The sequence below is a fragment of the Rutidosis leptorrhynchoides genome, chromosome 1, assembly GCF_046630445.1.
Source record: "Rutidosis leptorrhynchoides isolate AG116_Rl617_1_P2 chromosome 1, CSIRO_AGI_Rlap_v1, whole genome shotgun sequence".
Lineage (NCBI taxonomy): Eukaryota > Viridiplantae > Streptophyta > Magnoliopsida > Asterales > Asteraceae > Rutidosis > Rutidosis leptorrhynchoides.
Genome location: NC_092333.1, coordinates 506,151,022 through 506,163,398, shown reverse-complemented (window position 1 = coordinate 506,163,398; position 12,377 = coordinate 506,151,022). Strand labels below are relative to the sequence as shown.

The following is a 12,377-nucleotide window of genomic DNA, read 5'->3' as shown; positions in this document are numbered from 1 at the left end:
TGATGGTTTATTAATGACCTGTTGATTGAAAATAGTTTCCAAAAAGTCTTTATATACAATATTTTTCGTCACATTAGAGCTTTGACCGTCTTCATTTTTTATGAGAATTTTGAGACCATTTGGTGATGTTGCTCTTGAAAGAGCTACGTATAATTGCCCATGACTGAAAACGGGTTTTGGCAAATATATGCCAATTTTATTTAAAGACTGTCCCTGACTTTTATTAATAGTCATTGCATATGATAATTTTACTGAGTGCTGTATTCGTTTGAAAACATATAGTAAAATATTATCTTTATGTATTAGAGTAACTCGAGGGATGTGGACTTTTTGGCCGACTCTTATTCCTGTGATGATTTCTCCTTCAATCAGATTTGATAGTGGTTGTGTTACTATCATTCTTGTACCATTTCATAAACCTCCAGCAACTTTCAAATTTCAAAGTAGAATTATGGGGGCGCCGGTTTTCAGACATAGCTCATGTGGTAGAAGTCCCGAAAAATTTTGGCTGTTCAAATATTCCATTGGGTACAGCAATTCTGTTTGTCCACCATCATTACTATATGGAGTTGCGGTATCACAGCTCGTGTACGTCCTTTGTATACCCTCAATTCTTGTTAGAATCATGTTGTTGATGATGTCAGCTGTTTCATTCTTTGGACATACTATTGTCTGTTGCTGCAACTTTACCGCATCTGGTTTTCGTAGCAGCTCTTCATCATAAATGAATGATATAAGGTGTGAGAGACTATCTTAAGTGTCTGTAATACAAAATCTTTCTGGAATTTCTACCCATGAAACATTATGTGGATCTGTTTCCTCTGGAGTGCCAATATTGCCATTACCAATTTGCAATAACCACTCCGCGAAGTTCGTGATATTTTCTTTTTCTATAACGGAAAGGTTTGGCTGATGCAACCTCATATTTTCTTCCAGGTTGATGATCTTAAAGTGTTTCCATAAGTAAGAATCTGCTATAGAAGCATCGAGAATTTCATGTTTTCCGCATCTTTTTTTTACTGGTAAAGTCTGATGAAAGTCACCGCCTAATACAAACGTGAGACCACCAAAAGGAACTTCTGGAGAATCATATATATCCCTGAGAGTTCTATCGAGAGCTTCCAAGCACTTTCGGTCATTCATTGGAACCTCGTCCCAATTTATTAATTCTGTTCTTTGTAACAGCGATGCCATATGTGTTTGTTTCTTGATATTACACATACTTTCATCGGTTAAATCGATTGGAATCTTAAACCTTGAATGTGCAGTTTGACCGGATGGCAATAATAAAGAAGCAATACTAGATGACGCTACTGCGAGTACTATTTTGCCATCGGCCCTTAATGCAGTTGTGATTGCCTTCCAAAGAAAGGTCTTTCCTGTTCCACCGTGCCCATAAACGAATATGAGTTCTTGTTTTCGGTAGCTATTTGAACTAACCACCATGTTGTATACCATTAGTTGTTTGTCGTTCAATTTTGATTCAAGAATGGTCTTTTCGATGAGCAGGGCTTCACGGTTGTAGTTTTTTTCTTCCATTATGAGTCTGTTCCGAAGATCGTCTAAAAGATACTGAGGAATTTTAGGGAGACCAAAATCGGAAACAGACCTAGATTGTTGATTTAATAGAATCTCCAATTCATACAGCACATAGCTTTCCAACTCTGATGGATTTATGTGTATCTTTGACATACGAAAAGTAGCTGCAACTCTGATTGGAATGTCGTCAGACATTAGTTTCCAGCTTTGCTTCCATAGCTTCAGCGGGTCTGCAACCTCACAATGAAGAAGAATCTGAGAAAATAATGAGCGTAATTGACCGGATGTTGCAGTTGCACTTGTTTCTTCCATTGTGGTGAACCATTCCTTATCGTCTCCCAATAGACCCATTGCAAAACATGCTTCCCGATAAGTAGAGTAGACATTATTATCAACGGTCATTAGGTCTTCGAATGAAACGCTACCTTTCTGATGTCATAGAAGCATCCGAAGATAAAGTACCTCACCGAATGCGGGATGTATATATGTAAGTCGACCTATTGAAGGCTTGTTCAGATTATACCTTCTTTTCCAACATTTTTCATTATCTACCCAGACAAACTCTAGGGGGAAATCTAGATAGGTTAAATGCTTTCCATCATCTTCATGTCTATTATAAAACAACCATTCCGTCAGTGTAGTCTTTTTCGTGACTGGATTATTCACGACTGACCTTAAGCGCTGATTAGACCGAAATTTGACCAATTGCATGTCTTTTAGATGAACCGAAAGAATTTGAACCGCTGGCTCACGGAAATGAATCAAAAAGTTAAATATACGGCCAACATGCCTCATATGGACAGATAAATCGAGCATCAACAAAATTCTTTATTTCATCGTTGTTTCGATTTTGTTCAGCATTAGCGGAAGTATCACCACCTACGGGCCTGGGAATGTGAGCGGCGACACGTTCAATCCCTTTAGAGATATACTTGAATAAATATTTTATGAGCATCGTCCAACCACACCATTCAACGTTGATGTGTGCATGGAACCGTAGACATAACGCGCGATTATATGGAACTACATAACCATTATCAAGGCTGCAAATCTTCTTATCAGCTGAAATTCCTAGATTACGCCTTCGATAATGGATGAAACCGTCTTTATCAAAGTATGTGTTTTCATTGAATGGTTTTGGGAACTTCTTGGAACAGACGGGCTCCTGCAAGGTTTCCTCCATACAGGATGCTTTCGTATTTGATAACCCGCAGGGATCATGCATCATCATGTCAGCCACGACTTTGTAACCATTTGGGTCGGTCACGGGGTCGGGTAACTCAGCAGAAACAAAACGGTCTACATCCTCTGGTAGATAAGACCTTAAAAGTGATTGAATCCATAACAATGTGTGACAATGTGAAAGCCCCCTTTTCTGAAACTCGATTGTATAAAGTACTGCATATACAAAAATAATAATAATAATTAGAGTCTAATATATACGAATAGGAGGATTGCAGATAATGACGTATAAAGGTACAAAGTCCTAATTGATTTATAAAAAATAAGCAACTAAAAACGGGTCTAACATACTTAGTGATAACAGTATGTATAGTTGGCTGCATGAAGCAGACTTAACACACAATGTAAACAGCCTAATTTGACATACTTCCAAAGATTCACTACTAATATTACACCTTAAAGAATTCGAATAGAACTTAACCAAAAACACCATAACTACTAATATTACACCTTACAAAGCAAAACTAATATGATACAAACATCCACAAATAAAGCGAAATTATCGGAATTAAATAAGAACATTAACACTTTCTGATAACAATTATCAAACATTTAAAAATCATATATAATAGGTTATAAATATATTACTCATAGTAATAAGCAAAGTATATTAGTTAATGTTCACTCTACGTTACAACATATAAAACGAAAAGAAAATAGATAATAACATACCCGCTCTATAGGTACCAAATAATTCTTCATTTTTTAGGACAGAAATGAGCTGCTTCACCTTCATGTTAAAAATCCAAGCAACGATGTCTGCACGATCAGTTGAAGTAAGACCGGGATATCTACGCAAGTACCTTCCGATTTCTGGCCACTTAGCATTACAGGTGAATGTAATGAAAAACTTAGGATTTCCATGTACACGACAAATAGCAAGCTCATCCAAATAGTGACTATACATGTATCTAGGTCCCCCAGTAAATGATGCAGGCAATATAGTTCTTGAACCAACATCGGCACCATAATAGTCGCCTCGACTTAGAGCATCATATAAACCGGATAGGAATTCATTACGTATATTGTGCTGATTATTTCTCAAATAGTCGAGCTTATCTAACTCTATACTACAATACGCAGTAACGACATATTGTTGAAATAACCTCCCAGACCTAGACAGCAAGCCAAACATATTATACCTATCATGTAATTGATAAGTATAAAACATGTTCATGGTCATTTTGTCCTTCCTCCTTCCACCACCTCCATGAATGTTTCTCAGCTTTAAACCTGGGTGGTATCCCATCTGACCATAAACAAAAAACAGCGGAAACTGTAAGGACATGTAGGATGGATGCAACTTATTTATTTGTTTTGGTGTACCACCCTTATATTCTATAATCATATCATAGTCTGTCTTAGTTCCATCACTAAACCTAAAGATAATAGCACCAATAGCATCACTGGTTGGCAATTCATATTATCTAGAACCAATAACACTATACAGTCTAACGTGTAAATCAGGAACATCATTCGTTAAAATCCTATCCCTAGCAGACCTAAATAACTTCACTAATTCATTGTTGGCATTTAGCACTTCTATGAGCAGCCCTACAATCTCAGTCCTAAGAACTTCAGAACTATCTCCACCAAAAAATCTCATTCTATTTCGAACTTCATTGACGGTATCGTATATATACAATTGCAAAAAACGGGGAGGATCACCTTCCTCCGGACAGAACGACCCTATCCAATGATAAACTTTGTCCGAAATCTTAAATACATATGGACCTCTATTGTTATTGACTGAATCATCAATATGAGCCCCGTATGAAGCCATGCTGAACATCTGATTATATGCACGAATGTTGTCAAGATCATTTTTATTACTTAACAACTGTACAAAAGTAGCAGGAGGTGCGTCCTCCCGTGGCAAATCAACCCGACCTCCTTCGCAACAACGATTAAACTTCAAAGCATTCGATGAAATTCTCAGCCTTTCTTCATACCAAAAAGTGGCACCACAAAAAGAACAAACACAATTACAATCACCAAGATCACCATATGCACTCGTCACCCCTGACAATCAAATAGAAATAAAATTTTAGTTAATAATGCCCTAAAAAACACAAACTCCTAGCTAGGAAATAGTAATCAGCATACCTTCTGAATTCTCCAAACCGGAAGCTAACTGATTGAAATCGACAGATACTCCGGCTACAATTAGACGAAAAATACTCAGAAAATGTAAATCAAACAATAACAATAATAGAAGCAAATATTTTAAGAACCGAAGTAACAAACCTGAATGTCCATAAGAAGGAGCTACTCGCAAGGCGACATCATCACGGGTACCGGCTGAAGACGAACTTAAAGAAGTAGCACAACCACTCGCACTCATTGGAATACCATCTCCAACATATGATTCACTAATGACTTTCCTCCTTTTTCTAGTAGTACCTAAATCCATATCACCACTTACACCACCCGATACAGATGGTACAGCAGATTCAGGAAGTTGTTTAGGTCTTTTTTTAGGTGGCATAATTAAACCTTACCTATCCCGACACAATCAGCACCCAAGCAGACACAAACACATGACCACATACAAATCAATAGCAATACAAAAATGCAAAAACTGCTATCTAATATCGAGAAATTAAAACAAAGCTAGAAAACCCTAGACAAAGACAATACCAATAACATTCAACAAATAGAATGCAAAATTAAGCAAAATAGCACACATGCATATAGATATGAAGATAATACCAATAACATTCAACAAATAGAATGCAAAATTAAGCAAAATAGCAGACATGCATATAGATATGAAGATACCTGACTAACTGAACAGATAAGAGCAAAAAAACCCCAAAAGTAAAATCAGCACAACAGCAGCAGCAAAAACGCCTAATTAAACATTAAATAGCAAACAATTATACAATTAACAACCAACAATATACAGAATGTACAACATAAAGGAATACAGGAATGGAAAAAACCCAAAACATACCCGATTTCAGTTGGTGAATACAGTACAGAACAATAGTAGCAACGAACCCTAATAAGACGGAATAAACCCTAAAACTTGAAGCAAAAACAGACATGCAATTCAGAAAAAATGATTCGGAAGTTAAGAGAGAATTTTAGATGGAACGTAATTTGGAAGAGAAATAAGAAAAGAAAAGAAAGGAAATAAAACAGGGAAAGTGCAAAAGTGGATACCACGTCATAGGGCACGTGTCATACCCAGAAAATTACTCAAAAAATAAGTCGTCCAAGATTCGTACCCAAGACCCGTCGCTTACAAAGGGAATGCTCGACCAGCTGCACCAAATACAGTTAGTTGAAAATATTTGCAACTGTGGTATATAACATATACGAAACGACGTTAAGGGAAAAATTAAACGATAGTAATTCGTATGAGTTTTAGTATATAAGATTAATATCTATTATTGATTGACTGTTACTTAACGACTATTACATACTTTTTTAGTCACGATTTGATGAAATAACATTTTTATGTTATCTTTTATTGATGAATATTATTCTTAATATTTATTTATATTTATAAGTTTATTAAGAAAAATTATTCTTTATTTTGTGCGGTTTAAACCTGGTGTCCAAAATAAGAAAAATAAAAGTTTCGTTCCCCCTTGATGACTAAACCGATCGGCCGAATGGTGAGGGGGTGTTTGTGCATTTTTGTTAAACTTATAATTAGATAAGGATTAGGTTAAATCACAAAACATAAAAATGCAGTTTTTCCCTTTTTCCCCTGTTATTCGGCGACCCAAAACCCCCAACCATCATCATCGACATCTTCATCATTCTTTAACACCTTGATTACTTCCCCAATCTCAAATTAAATTACATATATGTAATCCTTGCGTGCAGAGCTTTTTATCTCACCGTCCAATTATGTCATTTAGGTAAGATCTAAGAACCTTAATTTTTATATCTCTGATTTTTCTTTAATTAGATAGTATAATCAATGTTAGTCCTCGTGTCCATGCTTGTGTGATGTGTTTTAGTCGTTAATTTGTTCGAAAAGTGTTTTGTCATTAAATCCCGAATTTAATATTTAACCTACTGAAGTGAACTTGATATTTTCATATTTTGAAATGTATATATTTGAAAATATTTTGAAAAATGAATAGCTTTTCATTTAGAAATCGCGTGTTTTCGACGTACAATTTGAAAGATATGAGTATTTTAATTTTGGTTTAAAATTCGGAATTGATTTGAGATCTGGAAAAGTATGATTTGGAATATGTTTATATATGAATTTCTCTCAAAAAGTAGTTAATTTTTCATATAGATATTGTGCAATTTCGTTGAACGAGTAAAAAGTTATGGTTAAAATACGATTTTTGAAAAACTGATTTAGATTGTTAAACGTATGGGGCTGCTGGGACTCATCTGAGTCGAAACTGGTCATGCAAAAAATTGGGGTGACTCTTGAATTAAAAAAGATGATTCTCCATTTGGCCGTGACTGAATTTGAGTTACAGTGATTTTTCTTTGAAATTCCGAAAGTTACTGTTGTAAATATACTTTTAAACCAGTATTGGCAAACAAAAATTGTTTTATAAATAATGGCTAAGGTTTGAGACTTGAGTATTTTTATATGGACATTTCACTTATAAACTAAACTATTTCAAGTGACATTATGTATATTTTACTGATATTTATTCATCTTATTCATCTTAGCAATAGATAAACGAAAAATTACCCATTTGACATCCAATTCGAGTAGATGCTTCAGATAGCTCAACATGAGATGATCCAACTCCGAATAATGAGCTTTTGTGTTCATTTGTTTTATTATAGGGTTAAAACTATAAATAGGCTATATACTTTCTCAAATGTCTCGATGTCACCCATATATTTATTTTCGTCTCATGTCGGCTATATACTTTCAAAAAGTGTAACAATGTCAACATTTCGTTACCGGTTACCTGCTGAATTAGTAAAGTGAATTATTTAACGTTTTTCATTTTATATGGCTACAAATAGGTCATATATTTTTATTTGGGTTCCGAGGTAGGCTATATACTTTCAGTTTTTGTTTCGATATATCACTGAGGCGTCATGACTACTTAGAAGCCACTTCATTATTTGTTTTCGTTACATGTAAAAAAGTATAGTGGTCTATATTGGTGCACTTTTTGAAAGTATATAGCCGACATGAGACGAAAATGAGTATATGAGAGACATTTGGACATTTGGGAAAGTATATAGCCTATTTGTTGTCACGATCCTGAAAATTTCGACTTATTTTGAACCAAATCTTTATATGATTTCATATTTCTGACATGATAAGCAAAGTCTGTAATGTTGAGTCTCAAAATTTTTGAACTGTTTTCATATATTCATTTGACCTTCGACCGTTTCTGACGATTCACGAACAGATTATTGTAAAAAGATTTGTGTGTGTGTGTGTGTGTGTGTGTGTGTGTGTGTATATATATATATATATATATATATAATACTTGAAAATAAAATTATAAATATTATATGTTGTTGTTATTAAAAATAATTATGTAAAATAAAATATGATATTATGATAATTATTATTTAAAGCATATCTGTATACAGTAATAAAGTATATTATATATATATATTTGAGATTTCGAATCTATTTAATAAACGAATGTAACACTCAATTGTCATTTGATGGATATTAAACAAGTCTAAATTCAAACTTATATGATTTTAAAATAAACGGTGATTTGAAAATGAGTTATATAATTTATAGGCTTATTAAATATATATTTAGGAACAATCTGTTAAGTTTTAAATTTTTTTTATATTTTACCTAGGATCAAGCTTAGACAGTGAGTTAATTTCTATTTAATAATTTTAAATAATTAATGATCGATTTTTATACCATAAAGACCAAAACAAATAAATATAGTTAATGTAAAAATTTGGGATTTTTCCGAAGAATTTTATCCACCACTGATTAACAATGGAGTACGATATAGCATTCCGTGAAAAACTGTCGGTATAAGATTACAATTTATCTGGCTGCTATACTATTTGATTACTATTTGCACAGTTTAAAAATGTGAATTGAATTATTATATGGGTTTACTGTGTTTGTTTTACATTCCCTCACAAATATGTGTTCAGTGTATATATATACATATGCAGAAGGCATATTAAAACACCACACCACCTTCTTCACCCTACTAACCGCCACGCCCATCACCACCCTCAACCACCTCTTAAACACCACTATAATCACCATGAACCACCATGAACCACCATGGTTCCACCACCATCTCTCTCTCTCTCCCTCTCTTCTTCGTGAACCTCAAAACCACCACAAACCGTCACCCTTCGTTACAGCTACTGTCCATCTGTTTCTGCTGTCAACGAAGGCCACAACCACGATAATCCATCACCCAAACTGCTACCACCACCTTCACCTTCCTTATTGTTGCAGCTCCACTACAGCTCCTCCATCACCACCCTTTTGCTGCATGAACAGCGGCCCAAAACAACAGCAACTGCTGCTATATATCGACCAAAAAGTGGACTGCTACTGCAGCAATGAATCACCAAATCCTTTCACCACCTCAACCCCATTCGATGCTACTCCTGATCTTCTGTTTCTACTCCAAGATAACAGCTCAAAATGCAACCAAAACCGCCTTGTACTGCTGCTAAATTGCTGTATGTTTCTGCTACTGTTTAAGGTGTCAAAACACCACAACCAAACTTGTTTTGTTTCCACTTCGGTATAGACTCAAAATGCCACTTTCTATCTCTGGTAATCGTCTTCTACTGCAGGACAAACACATCGCACAAAACTCTATTATTATAGTTTCGTTTCAATACAAACCTAACAGAAACCATCGATTTTTTTCCTTTTCTTTTAATGCTGCTATGACATTTCTTCTTTTACTGTAATGATGATGAACGGGTAAGGTATCGATATATTATTGATGATGAAGGAACGAATATAAAATGATGATGGTTAGAGTGATGTCAAGAGGACGAAGATGATGAATAGTAGTATGACGATTTGAAGATAATACTGTTACAACTTATGATGATGTTTACGGATGATGATGTGATCACGAAAATATGATCAAGAAGATGATGATGTCTAATGGACTGTTGTGTTTAATGAAGATGATGATTTGGGTTTTAAATTAGAAAGAAAATCAAACAGAAAAATATGGGTTAAATAGGCTTAAGTGACGAATTAAAACAGAAAATATGAAATGGAACAGTGGTTGGTATTGTTTGGTGTGACGACCCGGGAATTTCTGACCAAATTTAAACTTAACCTTAATATGATTTCGACACGATAAGCAAAGTCTGTAATGCGAGTCTTAAAATTTTTGAACTGTTTAGATGGATTCATTTGACCTTTGATAATTACCGACGATTCACGAACAATTAGTTACAAATAAACATATATAGATCTATAAATAAAGTGTGTATATATATATATATATATATATATATATATATATATATATATATATATATATATATATATAAGTATGTATATATACCTATATATATAAATATAAACAAAAGTATATATATATATATATATATATATATATATATATATATATATATATATTGATTTGAAATAATAAAATATAAATATATAAGTATATAATATTAACAAGGTATACTTTAATCAGTTGGAATTGAAAATTTAAAATAATAAGATAAATAAGTATCGTTAGGAGAATATTTATATAAATAAATATATGATATTATTATGAATCTATATGTATATATATGACTTCTATTAATAATTATTAATATAGTGTAATATATATATATATATATATATATATATATATATATATATATATAAAATATAAATATTAAAATTCAATAAATGTTATCATATAATATTATCTAATTAATAAATTGTAATATTTATATATTAAATGTAATTACAAGTTTAATTATAATTGCTACACTATTATTATATTCATTATTATTAATGATAATATTAGTATTATTAGATATATTAGAATTCTATTATTATTATTATTATTATTATTATTATTATTATTATTATTATTATTATTATTATTATTAGTATTATTATTATTATTATTATTATTATTATTATTATTATTATTATTATTATTAGTAATCCTAATATTATTATTATTAGTATTTTTATTATTATTCAGTATTATAACTATTATTAATTAGTATTGTTATTATTAATATAGCTATTAAATAATAATTTTAATCTTTAACAAAGACATGTAACTAATTTTGACTTTTTATATATCTGTTTTTATTTTTATTCATCTGATTGAACAACCATGGTACTTCCTGTCTGTAATTCGAGTTATGTCAACTTCACAAATCAATTAGGATCTAAAACAACTGTTAAATCTTATACCTAATCGCTCTATATGATTTACAATCTGTAAGTGGGAAATTAAAAGAAAGAAAAACCAAGAAAAAGAAAACATAAACCTCTGTTCTTCACTTTTTAGCCAAATCTCAAATTCGAACCAATTCTCAAAATGTAATAATGCAAAGTTGTTAGGAATCGTTCACTTAAGCTTTCTACAAAATCTCAAACTCCAGTTCTTCCTAACGAATCCAAATTTTTGAGTCAAAGTTTCGTTTCAAAAAGTCAACTGTTTTGTTCATCCAAAAATTTGAACTCATGTTGATGTTTTAAGATCAATTAATGATCCAGAAAGCTTCTAGGTATGTTTTACTAACTAATTCATGTTATAAATTTGGTCCAAAACATTCTTGAATTCAATATTTGATTTTGAGTTCATGTTCTTGAACTTTGAAAAAAATAAAGACTCGAATTCGAATTTCATTTAAAAATCCATAAATGTAGTTGTGTTAGGATTACTATAAGCGAACTTTCTGAAAAATTAGAGGTTCCAATTCTTCAAATTGAGCGAGAATTTGAGAGTCAAAGTTTAAAACTTAAAAAGTCAATAATTGTTCTTAAATCAAATTCACATTTTCTGATAATACTTAAGTTAAATTGATGCTTCTATTGTAATCAAATGATGACTTAGAAAATATTTTGTGAAGATGTTAAGAGCTCAAAACGTACCGAAAACAAAATCATTAATTTTTTTTTCTTCTCATCGTGCAACGCAGCGGCAGCAGTACTCTGATATTTTTTTTTATTTTATCAACCCACTTAGTCACTTAATAAACGTTTTGTATATACACTGAATCATGAAACTAATCAACAAACTAGTCATTACATGGGATCGATCTCTGGTCAATTTGTTTAAACTCATGAAGAAGAACAACGAAACAGAAAAAGGTTAAGAATAATTAGAATCAGGATTAAAACAGGAATCTAATGGCAGTCGAGTGGTTTGTGTGGGTATCGAGTAAGCGGGAGGTCCCGGGTTCGATTCCAGGCAATGGCATTTTCTTTTTAAAGCTTGATTTTTAAAGGTAGTATTGATTATTATTATTATTATGATTATTATTATTGTTATTGTTATTATTATTATTGTTATTGTTATTATTATTATTATTAGTATTATTAATAGTATTGTTAATATTATGATTGATATATTTAAGTAGTATAGTTATAATTAATAATATTATCATAGGTATAAGTATTAAAGTTATTATTATTATTATTATTATTATTATTATTATTATTA

General features: G+C 32.1%; 2 protein-coding genes across 2 annotated transcripts; both read right to left on the bottom strand.

Moving 5' to 3' along the window:
* Positions 1–753: 753 nt before the first annotated feature.
* Positions 754–1,941, bottom strand: LOC139841328 (uncharacterized). Its single transcript, XM_071831553.1, has one exon. It carries the CDS (start codon positions 1,939–1,941, stop codon positions 754–756), a length of 1,188 nt encoding a protein of 395 aa, XP_071687654.1.
* Positions 1,942–2,308: 367 nt separating this feature from the next.
* On the bottom strand, positions 2,309–5,269 carry LOC139841322 (uncharacterized). The gene is made up of 5 exons (XM_071831547.1): positions 5,029–5,269; positions 4,888–4,941; positions 4,230–4,803; positions 3,454–4,160; positions 2,309–2,937 (listed from the first exon to the last, which is right to left on the bottom strand). The coding sequence occupies exons 1-5, from the start codon at positions 5,267–5,269 to the stop codon at positions 2,309–2,311; spliced, it is 2,205 nt and encodes a 734-aa protein (XP_071687648.1).
* Between the last annotated feature and the right edge of the window lie 7,108 nt (positions 5,270–12,377).

What these genes read in the sequence shown, in the direction of transcription:
- LOC139841328 (XM_071831553.1), bottom strand. Translation starts at nt 1,941, where the DNA reads ATGACCGTTGATAATAATGTCTACTCTACTTATCGGGAAGCATGTTTT.
- LOC139841322 (XM_071831547.1), bottom strand. Translation starts at nt 5,269, where the DNA reads ATGCCACCTAAAAAAAGACCTAAACAACTTCCTGAATCTGCTGTACCA. An exon ending in CGGTTTGGAGAATTCAGAAG is followed by an intron (nt 4,804 to 4,887) that starts GTATGCTGATTA and finishes TTTGATTGTCAG; the next exon opens with GGGTGACGAGTGCATATGGT. An exon ending in ATTTGGTACCTATAGAGCGG is followed by an intron (nt 2,938 to 3,453) that starts GTATGTTATTAT and finishes TTGTATATGCAG; the next exon opens with TACTTTATACAATCGAGTTT.